This window comes from Amblyraja radiata, chromosome 6 (genome assembly GCF_010909765.2).
Source record: "Amblyraja radiata isolate CabotCenter1 chromosome 6, sAmbRad1.1.pri, whole genome shotgun sequence".
NCBI classification, from domain to species: domain Eukaryota; kingdom Metazoa; phylum Chordata; class Chondrichthyes; order Rajiformes; family Rajidae; genus Amblyraja; species Amblyraja radiata.
Window position 1 is genome coordinate 30,768,683 of NC_045961.1, and position 20,865 is coordinate 30,789,547.

The following is a 20,865-nucleotide window of genomic DNA, read 5'->3' on the forward strand; positions in this document are numbered from 1 at the left end:
AAACTGAACAAAATCAAATTTCTAGACATTTTTGGTTCCAAAAATTGCATGGAAATGCCTTGAAGCAGAGGCTGAGCAGCTCAAAATGTTTTATGAGAAAGAAAAACATTTTTAGCAGTCTACATACTTTAAGTAACTGCAATAAAACGATGCTTACTACAGATTGTATTAGACAAAGCCACAAAACACATAACACCATTACAGGGTATTTTATGGTGTTATTCAAAGTCTCAAGGACTTCAATAAAAAATATATAGGTGTTTTATAAATACACAGATGGAAAATACCTGCACAAAAGACCCTTCCATCATAAATCAACATGAATAGAGGACAATTTAACTCTAAAGATAACAGCTACGCTCTATAATATTGTTAAGTTCACAAAACACAAGAATGCATTCACTAATATCTTAAACTGCCATTTATTATGCCAAGGATGCATTCACTAATATCTTAAACTGACAATTTATAGTGCTGATAAAGAACTCAAAAATATTATTGCCCAAAAATGTTTTTTTATGTGGCCTAAACTGCTTCCAGCTATTTCTGACCTGCCAATCAAAACAGACATTTCAATACGAAGAAATAATAACTTTTCCATAGGGATTATATTTAAAAACTAAATATCAAATGTTTTACAGATTTATTGCATTTGCTATTTAACAAGGTTAGGATTAACTTTAGAATGATTTTTCTAAAGCAGTAATCATTCCATATTTGTTTTCATCAGCATATTACAGTGCTGATCCTCCGTGTTGGACAGAAGCGATTACAAATAATGAACTTGAATGGAATTAACTGAAGTCAGGAATTGATCGGAGTTGAGATTTAATGTAAAGAAGGAAGGATGCTGCCTTTGTACCTCTCACGAGTGCAATGATCTGGCGATAAGCTTTTAAATTGTAACTGGTACATTGTGAAAGTCACTCTTTTTTTCTGGGCAAAACTGCAAACTTAGAGTAAAGATAACTCATTGACTAACTCATTGCAACAATCTAAATAGCTAAATAAAAGTGAACAATCAGGAACTATAGGCAATTGAATGCAATAAGCACAATTGGATGAAATAGAAGATCAGGTGATGTTTGTCAGCTGCACTATGTGGTAGTTTGTGGAGTCCACTGTGATCTCTGGTAACTTCATCTATAGTAAATGTTTGCATCTTAAGGAAACCCAGCTCACAGAGTGAAAATGTGTGTGTAAAGTTTATTGCCGGAATGGTTAAAACCCTTAGGTTAGGCTGTGGCCTGGTTTTGAAAATATGGTCAAGACACAGTTATGACAACTACAAAGATGGGTATGGGGACATCGGATGTAATGATTCAGGAACCTCAGCCTGTCCAAGAGATATGTAGATATGGGATATAGTTTGCAGGTGAATTTAGACCAGGATAGGAAGGTTAATCTGATCAGTGAAAGAGAGCAGTCAGAAATGACGGAGAGAAAAATAACGTAGCACAGCTAATGACGGTATAGTCTTAGTCACCAGCCATGAGTGAATGTCCCAAAGGCTCTGTTGTCTGTGTGGTAACAGGGTAAACCACATATCATTGGGTCAGGGAACGACTTAAAGTGGGAGGGGGAGGATCCAGTTGTCGTAATCCATGCTGGATCTAACCACATAAACAGAATTATAATAAAACTAGGATGAAGGACAATGAGGATATGTAAGACCATTACAATAACTAGAAATAAGAGCATATTTACAATATACATCCATGATTTAGATGAAGGGATTCAAAGTAACATTAGCAAATTTGCAGATGACACAAAGCTGGGTGGCAGTGTGAACTGTGAGGAGGATGCTATGAGTATGCAGGGTGACTTGGACAGGTTGGGTGAGTGGGCAGGTGCATGGCAGATGTCGTTTAATGTGGATAAATGTGAGGTTATCCACATTGGTAGCGAAAACAGGAAGGCCGATTACTATCTAAATGGTGTCAAGTTTGGTAATGGGGAAGTACAATGGGATCTGGGGGTCCTTGTTCATCAGCCAATGAAAGTAAGCATGCAGGTACAGCAGGCAGTGAAGAAAGCGAATGGCATGTTGGCCTTTTTAACAAGAGGAGTTTAGTATAGGAGCAAAGAGGTCCTTCTGCAGTTGTATAGGGCCCTAGTAAGACCATACCTGGAGTATTGTGTGCAGTTTTGGTCCTCTAATTTGAGGAAGGACATTCTTGCTATTGAGGAAGTGCAGCCTATCAGGGAACCTCATCTGCTGCCAGCCCCAATTTGGCCTGTATTTTTTCTTACATCCAATTACTTACCCCCCTCCCCTCCATGGCTCCACCACAATCAGTCTGAATAAGGGTGCTGACCCAAGACGTCACCTATCCATTTTCTCCAGAGTTGCTGTCTGACCTCGCTGAGTTACTCCAGCATTTTGTGTCTCTCTTTGGTATAAACCAGCATCGGCAGTTCCTTTATATTAGATTCTACATGTGTAGTGTTGCATTAAAACAGCTCTTTGTGGATGAATTTCAAAGGCAAGTGTTTCATGGAAATAATGCATCTGTAAACAAAGTCAATTCAAAAAGAAATGGTTTCAAAAAAACACTCATGTTAAAGCTGCTCAACCTGAATCCATGAAAAATTCATGACAAATTGAATGAACTGATGTAATAAAACATGAGCTTATTGGTATTAGAGGGAAGTCTTTGCAATAGGAGTGAACAAAATATTCCAGGGTGCTCAATATTTAGTATTTGGACAGAATGGCCAAGAAAGTGAGGACCCTTGACAATAAAGGATAACACAAGGATGTTGCAAAAGGTTGCGAAGGGTGCTCTTTGCCTTGAGAAACGAAACAGAATATGAATTAAGTCAATATATAACAAGGTATTGGTTGATTGGTTCACTCAGCTTACAGCAACAAGTATTATGTTCAAGATAGACACAAAAAGCTGGAGTAACTCAGCGGGGCGGGCAGCATCTCTGGAGAGAAGGAATGGGTGATGTCTCGGGTCGAGACCCTTCTTCATACAGTCAGACCCATATCTTTACTCCAGCCCCATGCGGGCCTCCACAAGCGACTCCTTCGACCCTCATGTCTATCTTCGGTTTAAATCAGCATTGCAGTTCCTTCCTACACATTAAGTATTGTGTTCAGTTTTGGTTATCTTGCTATAAAAAGGATGTCAATCAGCTGGAAACAGGGCAGAGAAGTTTCGCGAGAATATTGCCAGGTCTCAATGGTCTGATATTTTGGGAAAGATTGGGTAGGCTGGGGCATTATTCCTGGTAGTGTAAGAGGCTGAGTCGTGATCTTATAGAGTTGTATAAAATCATGAGCGGAATAGATAGAGTGAATAAACAGAGTCTTTTACCCAGGGCAGGGGAATCAAGAACCAGACAACATCGTTTTAATAGGAACCTGAGTGGCAGCCTTTTCACTCAGAGAGTGGTAGGTGTATGGAACGAGCTGCCAGAGGAGGTAGTTGAGGCAGGTGCTATCAGGATTTAAAAGACACTGCATGATAGGAAAGATTTAGAGGGTCAACCTCTGGCAAATGGGACTAGCTTAGATGGGCCAGCTTGGTCAGCAAGGGTGAGCTGGGCTGAAGAGCCCATTTCTGTGCTGTATGCCTATACATCCTCTCCATACAAGACAAAGTTCTAATGACATTTTTTTGATGCAACTATGAATATTCAGCTGCCGTTCACTGATCCAAACTTTCTGCCTTGCAATGCACTAATCTTAAAATCCTTCCTTCCAATCCTCATCTCCTTTAACCTCTGGGCAGAAGTAGCTCAGATAACCAGAGGACTTTTTAATATTGATCTCAGGTTTTCATCCAAAGAGATGTGATGAGAATAGAACTGAATACTATTAGAAAGTGAGATTTCAGTCAAAAGCCTGGACTTACAAATTAATTATAGGCAAATCTTATACCGTGGAGAAGCCAGCACTGAAAGTTAAAGTATGTACAATTATTAGATGGTAATGTGCACACTGGAGAAAACCTGTTACCCTTGAACATGTGTTATGACTGAAAAAATGAATTTGAGGATTTAGACGAATCAAGATCGAACTGAATAGTTAAGGAAGATGAGTAGCCTTGATGAACATTCTTCTACTTGTTATTATATATTTTTAAACATTTGATTTCCTTTGTGCCTTACTTTCGGGGGTTTTTTTCATATTCAGCTCACAGTTTCTGTAAAACCAGATTTTATTTTTCTTACAATTCAGAGAGGGAAAACAATCATGAACAACAATCTCAAGAGAAGGTCTGGGGGGACGAAGGGATGTGGTGAGAGGGTCACAGTCAGTTGCTGGAAATTAAGCGGGGGTTGTGACTGGGATATTGGGGGACCCCAAAAAAGACCTGTAACAATATTTTGCTTGGGCAGCTTTCAACCCAGCAGTATGAATAATTTCTCTAACTTCAAGTAGCCCTTTCTTTCCCTCTTTCTCTGTTTCCCTCTTTCCATCACCTCCCACATCCTAGTTCCCCAACAAGTCTGACTGTCCTCCTGATTAAATTTTATCTTTATATGCCTCATTGTCACCTTCCCCTAGCTAACAATGATCTACTCTACATTTTCCTTGAACTTTGTCCCCTTTGGCATCTCGTTTTACAACTGACCCTTCCATATATCTGTGTCTCCCTCTCCCCTGACTCTCACTGTGAAGAAGGGTCTGGACCTGAAAAGTCACCCATTCCTTCTATCCAGAGATGCTGCCTGTTTCACTGAGTTACTCCATTCCAGCATTTTGTGTCCATCTTCTGTAATAAAGGTTTGTTTTTGTGTGGCTTCCAGAGTTAAAACACTGGTTCAGGCAGTTGAGTTGCAGCAGGCTTTCCATACCTTGTCAACTCTGGCTTCCTTATAAGTGGCCTGAGTTAGCCCTGGTGATTGTGAGATTCCCAGGGTTGCATTGCATTACATGCTGTAGGAAGGAACTGCAGATGCTGGTTTAAACCGAAAATAGACAAATAAAAAGCTGGAGTAAGTCAGGCAGCATCTCTGGGTGATGTTTCGGATCATGACCCTGTTCAATGTCACTGTCTGCATTATTACATCTGCGGATGAAACATCACCCATTCCTTCTCTCCAGAGAGGCTGCCTGTCCCACTGAGTTACTCCAGCATTTTGAGTCTATTTTCAGTTTAAACCAGCATCAAAGAATTCCGAAGGAAAATTATTTTCTCGGGCCAGTTACCTACCTACGTCTACCTACAACTACCTACAACTACCTATGAATATCTACGACTACCTACGACTACCGTCACAACCTACTACGACCTACCTACGACCTACCTATGAATAAAAAGTATCAATTTTTTCCATGCCGACCTTTTATTTTACTCGTTCAGGCTGTAAAAACGCCGCGACCTACTTGAGGCCGCGAGTACGTGGAGACCACTCACAAGCATGAGGAAGAGTTACGAAGACCTCGTGGCGACCATGCTGCGAGTATGAGTCAAGGGCAAACTCGGCAGAGGTCGCCAATTAGGTCGTGAAAGTGGGACAGGGGCTTAAGTACCTAGTATCCATATCTGTGGCTTTCATGACTTGTGACTCCAATCTTTGACACAAAATTAATCTGATTTGATAAGAACACATCAAGGCTGAAAATAACATGGATTAACATGCCAGACTATTAAATTTAAAATACATCAATTCATGAAACTTTGTTTCAGAAGGAACTGCAGATGCTGGAAAATCGAAGGTGGATAAAAATGCTGGAGAAACTCAGCAGATGAGGCAGCAGGCACCTCCTGGTGTATAGGTCCTGCTGGGGAGCGAAGGAAATAAGCAACGTTTCGGGTTGAGACCCTTCTTCAGACATTCATGAAAACTTTGTTCTTCTTTACACTGGGATGTAAAAAATTACTCCAAAACAAAATCTAAAACTACCTTGGGTCACAGAAATTGCTAAAGTGTAAATGCCAATCATCATCGTCAGCGATGGCAGGCTCGCCTACAGTCTGTCTTGCTTTTCGTCTTTTTTTGTTATTTTTAGTGTGTTTTAAAAGTTTGTGCTAATGTTCTCTGGTTTATTTTATGTGGGGGGTGGGCGGGGAGGGGTTGGGGGAAACTTTTACTCAATCTCTTACCTTGCCTGAGATGCGATTGTTTTCCAGATCGTATCTCCGGTCACTCTGCGGCCTAATATCATGGAGCTGGCGGCCTTGCTCGAGACTGTCTTTATGCCCCACCGCGCAGCCGTGGACTTACCATCGGAGCCTGCGTTCCCTTGCCTGGGATCGACGCTCCAACCACGGACTGCGGATTTCATCATCAAAGAGCTCTCAGTCTACTGATGTCGGGAAGCTCCAAACAACGCAGAAGGTTTCGACCAGCCCCGATATGGGGTCAGATCGACCGGCGCGGGGAGCTGAGATGTGGAGGAGCCGAACGCTGCCAGCTACGGGAGCCAAGATCATCCCGTCAACGGAAGGCTCGAGGCCCTCGACCGTGGGAGAACAAAGAAGTGATCTGATTGAACTTTTTTTCGTCTTCCATCACAGTGAGGAATGTGGAGGAGCCACTGTGGTGGATAGATTCATAGTAATACAGTGTGGAAACAGGCCCTTCGGCCCAACTCGCCCACTCTGGCAAACAATGTCCCAGATACCCTAGTCCCACTTGCCTGCTCTTGGTCCATAACCCTCCAAACTTGGCCTATTCATGTACCTGTCCAATTGTTCCTTAAACAATGGGATAGTCCCTGCCTCAACTACCTCCTCTGGCAGCTTGTTCCATACACCCACCACCCTCTGTGTGAAAAATGTACCCCTCTGATTCCTATTAAATCTTTTCTCCTTCACCTTGAACCTATGTCCCCTGGTCCTCGATTCTCCCACTCTGGGTAAAAGACTCTGTGCATCTCATGATTTTGTGTACTTCTATAAAATCTCCCTTCATCCTCCTACACTCCATGGAATAGAGACCCAGTCTGCTCAATTTCTCCCTAAAGCTCGCACCCTCTAGTCCTGGCAACATCCTCATAAATCTTTTCACAAATCTCCTAAATCTAGCCAACATAGCATGTTTCATTTGTGAACTTATATGTTGAACATTGGAGCTTTTGTAATGTTACCGCAATATTGAGGGAGGGTTGGGCAATTGGGGGTTAAAAACCATCACTCTTAATTTTATTTTGCTGGGGTAAATGATAACCTAAATGATAGGAATGTGGGATTGATGCCAATGATCAGGTCAGCCATGATCTCCTTATACAGTGGAGCAGGCTCAGGGGGATGGGCAGTCAAACCCTTCTTATGATGATCGGATGGAAGATGACTGCTCTACTCTTGGTGTTAACTGGGAAGTTATTTAGGGTTTCTTACGCATAGACACAAAATGCTGAAGTAACTCAGCAGGACAGGCAGCATCTCCGGATAGAATGAATGGGTGATGTTTCGGGATCAAGTCAGGTTCATTTGTCACATACACATGTAAGATGTGCAGTGGCAATACCTGCGGATTGTGCAAAAAACTACAAAACAGAATAGAACAGAATCAGTATTTACATATTAGAAAAAACCCAGCAATTTTAAAAAGACACAACACAACAGTAAATTGGTTCAGTAAATTAGTCCTTGGTGAGATACGAGTTTACAATCCTAATGGCCTGTGGGAAGAAACTCCATCTCATCCTCTCTGTTTTCACAGCATGACAGCGGAGGCGTTTGCCTGACCGTAGCAGCTGAAACAGTCCGTTGCTGGGGTGTTAGTAGTCCTTCATTATGTTGCTGGCTCTGGATCTGCACCTCCTGGTGTATAGGTCCTGCTGGGAAGCGAGTGTAATTCCCATAGTGCGTGCGTTCTGCTGAACGCACTACTGTCCGCCGAGCCTTCTTGTCCTGGGCGGAACAGTTCCCAAACCAGATTGTGATGTTGCCGGACAAGATGCTTTCTACAGCCCCTGAGTAGAAGCACTGAAGGATCCTCGGAGAGACTCTGAATTTCCTCAGCAGCCTGAGGTGGTAAAGGCGCTGCCTTGCCTTACTCACCAGTGCGGCAGCGTGTGATGTCCATGTCAGATCCTCTGTGATGAGACCCTTCTTCAGACTGAGAGTCTTTTCTAACGGTCTTGTTCTCTCTCTCCGATCCAAAACCCACTAATCTATGATGGTCTTGATCTTTGTCAAGAATACAAGATTCCAGGTAGCTTCTTAGTGCTCACATTAATGAGTGAATACTGGAGCTACCAGGAAGGCAGTCATGTTCCTGCCTATTGAAAAAGGGAATCTCAGCCAACCTTTCCATTCTTAAAGGGATTTAATTGTCACAGTAATTTTCTGCAAAACAGCATCACAACAAATATGTTCTGCATTGGTTAGCTTTAATTTCAAACTTTCCAGCTGATTTTAGAAAAGTGTTTCACTTTTCGATGCCGTCATCATGCTGACTGAGATCAACTGACTCCTATACTGAGACTTAGTCTGATATTTTCCTGGACTATATAAGTGACTAACTCACCACTGTAACTACCTGAGCTTTACCACGAGCCCAAAACTCTTATGCTTTTTAATTTCAAAATAGAATTTTAATATATCCTCGACAAATTCAGATTTTTGAGGCCAATCAGTCAATTTGTGCATGATGTTTGTGTCTGCCAGCGATATGTTGAAGATTATACTGGATTTAATATACAGCTTCCTCAGCTTTTTGTAAAGGAGAGTGCCCCACTCAACTTATGCATCCTTGGTATGTCATTCTCAGTCCCATTTAACAATGCGATGCACGTTCCATGGTAGAGCAACATATCACATGGAGTGGTGTTCAATAGTTTGATTTTATAAATATATAGCTGAGAGCTATTTGCCTCAAAGTACCATTGAAAGTCTACTAGATCAAGGTCCCTGTCACACGGGAGGTCTGGTCCCCCAACGCAACCCGTTCCCCTACGCAGTATTCCACCACTCACCCATTCCCCCAATGCAACCCGTTCCCCCAACGCAATATTCCACCACTCACCCATAGCCCCCAAATGTGTAGGTCGGCTCTCCCTCATTTTAAACTTTAAAAAAAAATGCAATTGCACTACCATTTTTTTATTTGTTAATGTGATGTAGGTACCACTGACAAGGACATCTTTTGTAATCCAAAACTAATCATTAAACATTCAATTTAGAGAGTAATGAAAAGGCTTTACAATCACATATATGCTGGGTTAGGCTGGCAGATTCTTCCCCTGAAGGACATTTGCTGACAAGGACTCAATGTCCTAGGATAGCAACATTGTAGCTGGTAGGACTACAATCCCATTGTGACATCATAGCTGCTAGCTGCCAGTGCAGATTTGAAGAAATCCTTCGCAAAGTGGGATTTTGTAAAGCTAAAAATGTTAATAACGTAAAATATAACATCAATCTAAATGAAACTTGACACAAACCACTTATTGTGAGTAAGTTGGTGCAAAACCTTTAGCGCTATCCTGTACCGTTTTGGCATAATTCCGGGATCACATATGCAGACAGACACGCACGTAGGCACAGAAACATACAAGAGAGTTTTAGTAATATATAGACAGACAGAGTATATTTGATCTGAGAAGTCAACATTTATACACTGGCAATAGAAACAAGGGTAAAATGAGATTATTTTAATTCTTCAAGTTATGATCACATGGAACACACTTCATGAAGAAGTTGTGGAAACTGATTCAATGTAACCATCAAAAGGGAGCCTGATTAATGCTTGAATAGGAACAATTTGTCAGGGCATTGAGAAGCAGCATGAGGAAAGTTTCTTGCTGGCTTTCAAACAGTGACCATAAGTATGCTGTAAGTTTCTATAACTCAACCCTCTATCCTGTACAGCAGGTTGTGCCACATGAAAAGGTACTGCACACTGCCTTGGAAAATCATTTATCCATTAAAGAGGTAATTTCTGGACAGTTAGATGTTCCATGCTAAGAGAATGGTCATTGTTTGATCCAACTGCTCAAGTAGTAAGCAATTTAAGTCACAACCAGGTGGTTATTAATGGTGGCTATTATTCTAACCGGCTTCTTTGGTTTCAGGTTTCTGGGAGTCCAAATTTATTGAATTCCATATCACAGCTTGGAGCCAGATTTCATAAATGCTGGGTTGCTCATTCTGAACCACAATCCTTGCAATATTCCTCCCGTAGCTATCCTTTATTACAAATATTACAGATATGTCACGCTCTACGCTTCTATGCATACTTATTATTACACCTGTGCGTGCATAAAAGCAGATTGGTTCAATGAGCAGCTGAGAAATAATATCAGACTGAAAAAAATGATGCTCTATGGAAAGAAATATTCTCACCTGTGAAATAGAATTCACCTCTTATAGCTTCATCATTAACATGTACACAAGATTCCTAATCAGTAGTACTTGTCTCATAATTTAGAACCAAAAGGTCGATGGCACCTCCTCATTAAAAATACATTACATTGCTAATTTAAAGTCTTAATTAAAAAGAGAAACCATTAATAGGCCAGGAAGTAACAAACACCAAAATCATTAATTTGCGTGTTTTACCTGTGTGACAGCTGAATTAGTTCCATCCGTGGCTTCCACAGTCATATTATAAGTTGCCCTGTGCTCAGTATCCAGTTGTTTCGCAATAACAATGGTGCCAATGCCCTTCTCTATTTCAAATGCACTGTCATAATTTCCACCTGTAAAATGCAAATAGGTGTAAGCACAGCCCTATGATGTAGGCACAGGTAATATATTGATAAAGGCAACATCTTTTTATTTCTCCAGTTTTAAAAATCCAAAATCTTACCCTATGCAATGTACATAGATAAATATCATCTTGGCAAATTATGAATTTTATTTTACGCAATCTTAAGAATGTTTATGATTTGCAGATGCTCGGCCCTTAAAATGTATATATTAGATAGGTTAAAAAAAAGCGAAAGTGCTAATATTTTCCAGACAACCCCAGAAATGAATGGTGCTACTGACAACCTCTAAGAAACGTGCTCAGATATACAGCATATTCTGAGGTATAAATATCACCTTTCCCGATGTGGCGCCATCCATAAATGATCCAGTCTAAGAATAAGATGATAAAGACATTGAAAGGGAAATGGGAAATAGAATAGAAATAGAAATAGAAAATGAGAGTAGTCCATCTAGAAATGTAGACCATGAGAATGTCTTCAGAGGAGTAAAGTGAGATTGGTTTTAGTGTGCATCCACTAAAGATTGAAACAGGGAAACAGGGAAACTGTACAGAAATTAAGCAAATGCTTTGTGTCTGTCATGATAGACACCACAAAAAAACACCCCAAGATAGTTTAGAATCACAGGTTTAGCACAGGGTAATAACTCTGAAACTGAAATATTAAATTTCAAAATTAATAATTTAAAAATATTATGTCATTTTCTTATTGAAGGATTGTTTTCAGGACAAGGGGGAGGTTGGTTACCAGTAATGACATCAATGTTCATGCATACATATCCAATTTAACCTCAATGGATGTTAAACATTTTCAGTGCCATGTACAGACAAAATACTTTTTTTTTTTTAACATTCTTTGAGAATGTGGGCATTACTGGCAAGATCACTATTCATCACTACTTGTCCCTACTTGCTGTCTTGAACCACTGAACTCCTACTGACGTCGTGCAACAGTGCTGTTACACAGCAGCATTCTGGATCTAGACTCAACAATGAATGAAAGACTAACAATATATTTCCAAGTCAGTGCAGTGTGCAACTTGGAAGAGAACTTGCAGCAGCAGAGTTCCCACGTGCCTGCTACCATTGTCCCTCTTGGTGGTAGAGATGCTGGGTGGGTAATTGTTTGCATTTTGTAGACGGTGTCTACAAAAGTCATCTTGCATTGGTGGTAGACAGAATGAGTGTTTAGGGTGGAGAGCAAATCAAGACAAATGCTTTGTCCTGGATTGAGTCGAGCTTCCTGAGAATTGTTGGAGCTGCATTCAAACAGAGAAAATAAGAGTATTATTTCACGCAGTATTGCAGATGGCGGAAGGGTTTGAGGTATCAAATGAGCCACTTGCCACAGGATACTCAGCCTTTGAACTGCTCATGTAGCCATGATATTTATGTGGCTTCTGCAGTTCACTAGCAAAAATAAATCAGTTGGAGGAATTAAGTGAGCCGAGTAGGGTCTAAAGGGGAATATTCAACGTTTCAGGTGGAAGCTGGATGAATGGATGGAGGGATAGATGAAGGGTTGGAGTGAGGGAGGGATGGGGAGAGTGAGTGAGTGAGTGTGTGGGAGGAATTGTGCATCTGCAATCTCTGATATTGCCTAGTTGAGTCTCTGGTCAATGGTTGTCATAATAATGTTGATTGTTGATGATTTGTTGATGATACTGCTTAAGTACATCAAGGGTAGTTGGTTAAATTCTCTCTTGTTGGACATGTTCATTATCTGGGACTTTTGTGGTGCAGATGTTGTCTGCCACACATCAGCTTTACTAAAGGACCAACAAGTTGTAGCTGTTATGCAAGAAAAATTATGGATCACATCAGATTGTTAACTCCGCATGTTACACCTGGAAGAGACACAGGATATCGCAACATGAACATCCAGGTTTCCATATGAAACATGACATGGGCGGCCACCAGGGGTTATCAGTTTACAGAGTAACCATGCTGAATACAGACCACTTTCCAAGCTGTGCCAATAAGCTGTCAATTTTTGTTCTTGTCAGAAATCTTATTTCAACTGTGTACTTTAGGACATGTTTTAATGCACATTTTGTTTGTAGCTTGAAATGCAATACAATCCTTCATTGTCAAAGCATACCAAAAGCTTTAAAAAGTAAATTGCAACAGTGATTACATGCAAATAATTTCCCTAAAGTAACTGATACCATGCAAGTGCAGACTGAATATCTGCTTTCCAATAATACACAGGTATTTTAGTGCTTGTGAAGCATCGAGAAGTCTGGATTCATGCTTATTGGGAACACACAAATATAAATAAGGAACATTAGTGAGTTAGTAATGAAGAGATGTGCAAAAGTACTTTATCAAGGCATACACCGATTAGCCAGGAATCAGCAATTAGGTTTGAAAATAAATCAACAGCAACCTGTATTCACTTTGATTAAAAAAACCTCTCCAACATTGTAGAAAATTATGAATCAAGGGTGTTAAAATAACAAACTGTCTATAAATACCTTTCTTTTAATTAGTTTGGTATCCTTGATAGTGAGAGGAGTAACTTATTTACCGCTCGGCACCACAAAGTTTATCCTGTCCTAACTCAATGACCCTTTTTAATGTCAGAAGCGTAGAATTTGGCCATTCGGCCCATCAAGTCTACTTCGCCATTCAATCATGGCTAATCTATCTCTCCCTCCTAACCCCATTCTCCTGTCCTCTCCCCATAACCTCTCACATCAGTACTAATCAAAAATCTATCTATCTCTGCCTTAAAAATATCCACTGACTTGGCCTCTACAATCTCTGTGGCAAAGACTTCCACAGATTCACGACCCACTGACTGAAGGGGCTCTGTGGTGTGATTCACCCCACACCACCATCTGTAGGGGCAGTGGGGTGGAGGCAATTTCCTGACATGGAAATACTGGAATTAACATTAAAGACCTTTAAATTCACTTGCTGAGATCTATATACCAGGAAATGACCCTGAGATCGTCATCAGTTGCTGAGTTGTATTGGGGTAGGGGAGCGAGATGAATTTGTACTCAAATTGAATGCAACTTCAACCTGATATTTCTGTACAAAGCTTTTCAGAATAAAATAACTTCGTAATTAACTGATCTATAATTAAAGCTCAATTTTGATTGGAAATTACAGCATACCATAATTCAAAAATCACCAAGAATATTCATCAAATTAAAGAAAAGTAGAATGAAAATATTATGAACTGCTGGCAGCTATGTCTGCTCATATATAACAGTCAGAAAATGACAGTGCCTTATTCTTCTGTGCATGGTGTATTTTAATTTTATGTATCTTTCGTGATTTCAGATTAATGTGCCTTGAATTTGGGAGCACATTTGCTGGATAAAAACATAAATAATGCAGAATACAAACAACTTATCATCATGCTCCTTATGAATATGAAATTCCAGCAATAATTTACTTCAAGTAATTTGCAGAGCCATAAAAGAATTGTTAATAATTTTGAATTAAAGGTTCTTTTATTTCAAACACAAATCATTATCCAGTTTTGAACAGCGATGATACATCAGAAGCCTCAGCAGAATATTCCCCAGGCATATAAATTATACATAACATACAAACAGAACTGCAAAGAGAACAAGCTGCTCTCAGTAATCTTGATTCAAGCCATCTACGGCCAAGTTTGTTGAATTTATTGTTTCTTCTGTGACACAAGAATGCATAGATGTTTCAGAAGAATGTGTTTTATCGAATTATAGATGATGTCCCGGAAAAATACATTGGAAACATCACAAAGTTTGAACGTTTGTTTTGCGTCTGAAGAAGGGTTTCGGCCCGAAACGTCGCCTATTTCCTTCGCTCCATAGATGCTGCTGCACCCGCTGAGTTTCCCCAGCAATTTTGTGTACCTTACAATTAGGTATTTTGTTTTCAAATTAGGAATTTAAAAGACATTTCTGTGGATCAACATTCAATAGTCAGGCTAGGTTTAAACATTTGCTGCCAGTTCCAAGGGTGAGCACGTTTAAACAGAAAAGCCCAGGTTGACTGTGCATTGCCTCCATGCAGGAGGGAAATGATTAACACTGCTTCATGTAAAGAGCTTGAGAAAGCTTTAGTGACGGCATATCTGTGCAAGATAGACACAAAATGCTGGAGTAACTCAGCGGGACAGGCTGCTCCTCTGGAGAGAAGGAATGGGTGACGTTCCGGGCCGAGACCATTCTTCAAACTGGGACCTACAGTCTTCTGCAGTCTGAGGAACGGTCGCGACCCGAAACGTCACCCATTTCTTCTAAACAAAGATGCTGCCTGTCCCGCTGAGTTACTCCAGTATTTTGTGTCTATCTTCGGTCTAAACCAGCATCTGTAGTTCATTCCTACATCTATCTATGCAAACTCTCCACAGCTACAATCTGCCAGAAGGGAGAGGAGGGGGAATTTCCTTTGTCGGAGAGTGGCAAATCTGTGAAATTCATTGCCACAAACGGTTGTGGAGGCCGTCAATGGGTATTTTTAAGGCAGAAATTGACAGATTCTTGATTAGTAAGGTTGCCAAGGGTTATAGGGAGAAGGCAGGAGAGGTTGAGAGGTTGAGAGGAAAAGATAGATCAGCCATGATTAAATGGCTCGGTAGACTTGATGGGCCAAATGGCCTAATTCTGTTCCTAAGACATTAAATTAATATTGCATTTAGAAACTGGCATCTCACTCATTATTGTATTCCAACAAAGAAATGTTAGCTGAAAGTGTGTGCTCACAGAGGGATCATAAAACTGCAAGGTGAGGATTATGTCTATTTAGTTTAGTTTAGTTTAGTTTAGAGATACAGCGTGGAACCAGGCCCTTTGTCCCACCGAATCTTTGTCGATCACTGATCCCCGCACACTAACACTATCCTACACACATGGGGCAATTCACAATTATACACAAACCTGTATGTCTTTGGAGTGTGGGAGGAAACAGGAGAACCTGGAGAAAACCCACGCAAGTCCCGGGGAGAACATACAAACACTGTACAGACAGCACCCGTAGTCAGGATTAAACCTGGGTCTCTGGTGCTGTAAGGCAGCAACTCTACCGCTGCACCATTATCATTGAATCAAGGCTTGCAATAAATTCTGATATCAAATTAATTTTGTTATAATTTGAGGATTGAGGAATTAGTTAGATTCCTACACAGAAATCCAAACAAAATCAGATACTGGCACCCCTGTACTCGCACCCAACACCTCCCTCCGCTTTATCTGAGTGGCCAGTATTTATAGCACAGCGCAAATTATTTGATTGTGTTCAGAATCCTGATTATTAAAGGTATTTGAGATAAATGGATTATTTTCTTCGCCTTTATTTTACTATTATCTAAATTGAATCGCAAGCAATTTGTAAGGGAATTAAATGTTTTTTATAGAATTATTTATATCTACTCAAATTCATTTAAAATTGATTATTGGAGAAGTAAAAAAAATAATTTAAAGGCCATCAATGGCATGAAGCTGACAAGAGATCATCAGAAAAAACACTCAGGGGAGTTACTCCAGCACTTTTTGTCTTTTTGGGAAAACCAGCATCTGCAGTTCTCTGTGCCTACAGGAAGTGGATCATGAGCTATTACAGGGACAGAGCTTTGAGATCCAATGGAGAGCAGGGGAGAGACAAGACTTTGCCTTCCATCGCAGTGAGGAGGAGATTCACTGTGATGGATGTCTGTGTGAATTGAGTTGGTTGTGTGTCTTGTAAAACTGTCTCTTTGTTGTATGGCTGCAGAAACCAAAGTTCCTAATGGAAAAATAAAGTTCATTGAATTGAATTACTGTCGCCCTTTGTTTCTTGCACCACTTTGTGGGAAGGCTGTGAAATTGAGGCCTTAGGTCAATTGGACCAACTATTTAAGCAATTTTCCTTTAATTAATATTACATTTCATTCTGGCACTTTCAATAAGTCTACTGCCAATTGAACCAACTATGTATATATTCCCATCATGTTGCCTTTGGTTCTGTTGCCAATTATCTTAAATTTGCCTTTCCTGGAAACTGACCAAAAACTCTTTCTCTTAGCCCATTAAAATGTTTTATTATTTTACACACTGCACCCAAATCATCTCTAACCATCATTGTGCTAGCGAATTCAACTCCTCCATGTATTCCTGTCACTCTATATAACTAGTCCTATATTTCAATATATCCTTGCAATGGTCTTGAACGGGTCCGGCTTGTGGCCATTGCTGGTGAATACGTGATCCACGTACTTCACTTCGTTTACTCGAAACCTGCACTTGAGCGGGTTGAGTTTGAGGTTTACCTCTCTGGCACTATCTAGGATCTGTGACGGATGACAGTGGAGAGTGACTGTAGCATTTTGTCCGCAGCTGTTTGTGCTGCGAGGTCGTTTAAACATACAGATGGAAGGTAAGAGACCATCATAACCACATACCCATCGTCGTCTGACTGGTGCTTCTCGCAGGTGCTGCGCGGTGCGCGTGACAGGGTGTCAGCTAAATACATGTTCTTTCCGCGTTTGTGAATCAGTTTTATGTCATACCTACTTTATGTTGCATCATCATGCGTTGTAAGAATGCCGGGGCTACGTTTATTGGTTTGCTCAGGATGCTGACCTGAGGCTGGTGGTCGGTCTCAATTGTGACCGGGTTGCCAAAGATAAAGTCCTTGAATTTCTTGAAGGCGAAAGTTACGGCTAGCAGTCCTTTTCGATTTGAGCGTAGCACTGTTCTGTGTCAGACAGGAGGCATAGGCAACAGGTCAGGGACCCTTACCGTCGTCTTGTAGGCAGGCAGAAGCCAGCCCGTACTGGGAGGCATCGCAAGTTAGGGTGACAGGCTGCTTGACATCGAAGTATGTGTGGGTGGGAGCGCAAGACATTTGTTGTTTGAGGTTGTCGAACGCCCTCTGTTGGGACTTGTGCCAGGACCAGTGCGCGTCCTTGTGAGTTAGCTGTCGCAGCGGGGCTGAAAGTTCGCTGAAGTTTGGGATGAACTTTCCCAGGTAGTTTACCATGCCTAGAAATCATTGCAGAGCAGTTACGTCTGTGGGTGTCAGCATCTCACTGATAGCAATGGTCTTGAACGTGTCCAGATTGAGGCCGTTGCTGGTGAATACGTGACCCACGTATTTCATTTCATTGACTCGAATCTATGCACGATCTAGGATTTACCTCGGGGGTAGCATGAAGGTGGGCGGCATGAATGAAAACTCCAAATTCCACCTCGAAGATGCGCCAACATACCGTGAGGTCATCGTCGAATAGCAACGGATCGGATTTGCGGAAAGATCATGCCATAGCAAGAAACAGAATCCGTGGTACAAAAAAAAAAAAACTAAAATAAACTCAGGCAAAACAAGCTGGAGAAGTGGTTAGAAACATGGAAACATAGAAAATAGGTGCAGGAGTAGGCCATTCAGCTCTTCGAGCCTGCACCGCCATTCAATATGATCATGGCTGATCATCCAACTCAGTATCCTGTACCTGCTTTCTCTCCATACCCCCTGATCCCTTTAGCCACAAGGGCCACATCTAACTCCCTCTTAAATATAGCCAATGTACTGGCCTCAACTACCTTCTGTGGCAGAGAATTCCACAAATTCACCACTCTCTCTGTGAAAAAAAAAATTCTCATCTCGGCCCTAAAAGACTTCCCCCTTATCCTTAAACTGTGACCCCTTGTTCTGGACTTCCCCAACATTGGGAACAATCTTCCTGCATCTAGCCTGTCCAAACCCTTAAGAATTTTGTAAGTTTCGAGAAAATCCCCCCTCAATCGTCTAAATTCTAGCGAGCACAAGCCGAGTCTATCCAGTCTTTCTTCATATGAAAGTCCTGACATTTCAGGAATCAGTCTGGTGAACCTTCCCTGTACTCCCTCTATGGCAAGAATGTCTTTCCTCAGATTAGGAGACCAAAACTGTACGCAATACTCCAGGTGTGATCTCACCAAGACCCTGTACAACTGCAGTAGAACCTCTCTGCTCCTATACTCAAATCCTTTTGCAGTAGAACCTCCCTGCTCCTATACTCAAATCCTTTTGCTATGAATGCTAACATACCATTCGCTTTCTTCACTGCCTGGTTCAAGCACTCTGACACCATGTTTGTATGCGATCCATTACAAAGTCAAGAGTGAACCATCAGTCTTTTATTAAGATATAAAGGAGAGAGAAAACCATACACAGCCGTGCATTTCAAATCAACTATGTTCTGACCGCAGTAACGAAAACTGACAGGCTGCCAAAGCCCAGACTGGATTACTAGGTGGAATGTGTGGCATGCATAATATGTGTAGTGGAGATTATATAGGCATGGATTAATATAGTTAATCTACAATGATCAGCCATGATAATATTGAATGCCGGTGCTGGCTCGAAGGGCCGAATGGCCCACTTCTGCACCTATTTTCTATGTAAATTTCTGTCTGCATTCTTGCTGAGGCCTCAGCTGTCATTTCTGGAGCATTCAAAAGTGTCTAAATTATTGAATTTTACTCAATATTTTGCAAAGACTTAGCATAACGTCTTTCACTTTGTACACTTTGTGCCATTATTTAAAAATGCGAGGATCCTTTCTTGCTTTATAAATAATGACACAGAGTAGAAAGTGAAGGATCCTTTCTTAACTGAAGGGTCCCAGGCCAAAACATCGCTTATCCGTGTTCTCCAGAGATGCTGCCTGACCCACTGAGTTACTCCAGCATATTGTATCTTTTTCTATGTCTACTTGGGTTAACACCTCAAAGTCTGCTCCTGTACTCAGGTTATGCAAATTTAACATTATCCTCATGATTTAACATAGCAATGGTTCTTTTTTGTTTAAAAAGTTTTCAGGAATCTTAAGCTTTTTGTAAAATGTTATGTTGAATCAGATTTTTAAAGGTACAATTTGGGAATCAAAACGGTTTTTGGTTTCAGGAGCACCAAGTACCAGCACCAGGCAGTCCTAGTCCACAAAGTGGAATATCTTATCATCAACTACAAGATTTAAATTGTATGATATTTATAAAGTAAAACTCTTGCAGATTTTTTGGGATTTTTGGATGCTATACCAATCCATCACTGGATGGATTTAAGAGAGAGTTAGATGGAGCTCTAGGGGCTAGTGGAATCAAGGGATATGGGGAGCAGCCAGGCACAGGTTATTGATTGGGGACGATCAGCCATGATCGCAATGAATGGCGGTGCTGGCTCGAAGGGCCGAATGGCCCCCTCCTGCACCTAATTTCTATGTTTTTATGTTCCTAACTCACTTTGTCTCATTTTTTTGATCCATATTAAACAGTGGTATAATACATTTTCAAGTCAACTCAGTGAGTTTAAAGGAAGATAGACACAAAATGCTGGAGCAACTCAGCGGGACAGGCAGCATCTCTGGAGAGAGGTGACGTTTCGGCACGAGATCCTTCTTCAGACAGGAAACAGAACCTGATGAGACATCATTTTCTGAACATTCAGATACTGGATTATTAGGGTTTTGCAATCTTCACAAATCTCCTCAACATTGCATAATATTTTGTTGGCACCAGATTTATCTTCCCTCGTGATTTATGCCAGTTTCCCCAAAAGGACATTTTTCAGTATTCTTAGCCAAAAACTTGGTGCTCAGTCACTCTCCCCAAGAATGACCTCTGCAAGATTGCTGCGCATATCACTGGTCTATGCTGTAGAAGTGCCTGTGAATTCTTGTATGCTGACCTGAAATGGTGAATCCACAGGAATGGGGGCCACTACGGTCAAATTGAAATATATCTTAGGCCTGACGTAAACACTCCCAAATCATAAGGTTTTTTTTAAGCCATATGTTAATTTAGCTTCACTTATACTTTGACGATCCATGTACATCACATGCACAGAATCTTTGTGCAACATCAGAAATAATTCAGATTTGAACACTTAAAAGACAGAATATTTACGAATAGAAAAAAACACTATATTAGCAAAGAATATTGTGTTTTTAATGCAACAAACTGAAGAGGAGTTGGTGCTTTCTTATTGCTTATGCCTGCAAATACTGCACACAAGAGGACAACTATGGCATTTAAAAAAGCTGTATAGTTATTTATTGAGGTTTTTATTAAACTTTCCGAGTTTACTGAAATGTTGTGCTACTATATTCCAGTTTGTAACAAAAACCAGTATTTTGTTTTACAATACAGGTCCACAACTGATTTTTTGTCACCCGTGGTTGCAGAGGCTTGCCGTATCATCCTTTTTGCCGGACTGAAAGAGGTCACGTGAAAATGATATACCAATACACCTCTGACCCACTAATTACACCTCTCCCGTGTGTCT

At 40.8% G+C, this 20,865-nt stretch overlaps 1 protein-coding gene across 10 annotated transcripts in view; it reads right to left on the minus strand.

Annotated features, from left to right (window-relative positions):
* fat3 (FAT atypical cadherin 3) overlaps positions 1-20,865 on the minus strand; it is a 657,225-nt gene that overhangs the window by 147,112 nt on the left and 489,248 nt on the right. For all 10 annotated transcript variants that reach the window (XM_033022431.1, XM_033022433.1, XM_033022434.1 and 7 more), the window contains one exon: positions 10,470-10,609. In XM_033022431.1, coding sequence (XP_032878322.1) covers positions 10,470-10,609 — 140 coding nt within the window. The remainder of the gene's footprint in view (positions 1-10,469; positions 10,610-20,865) is intronic.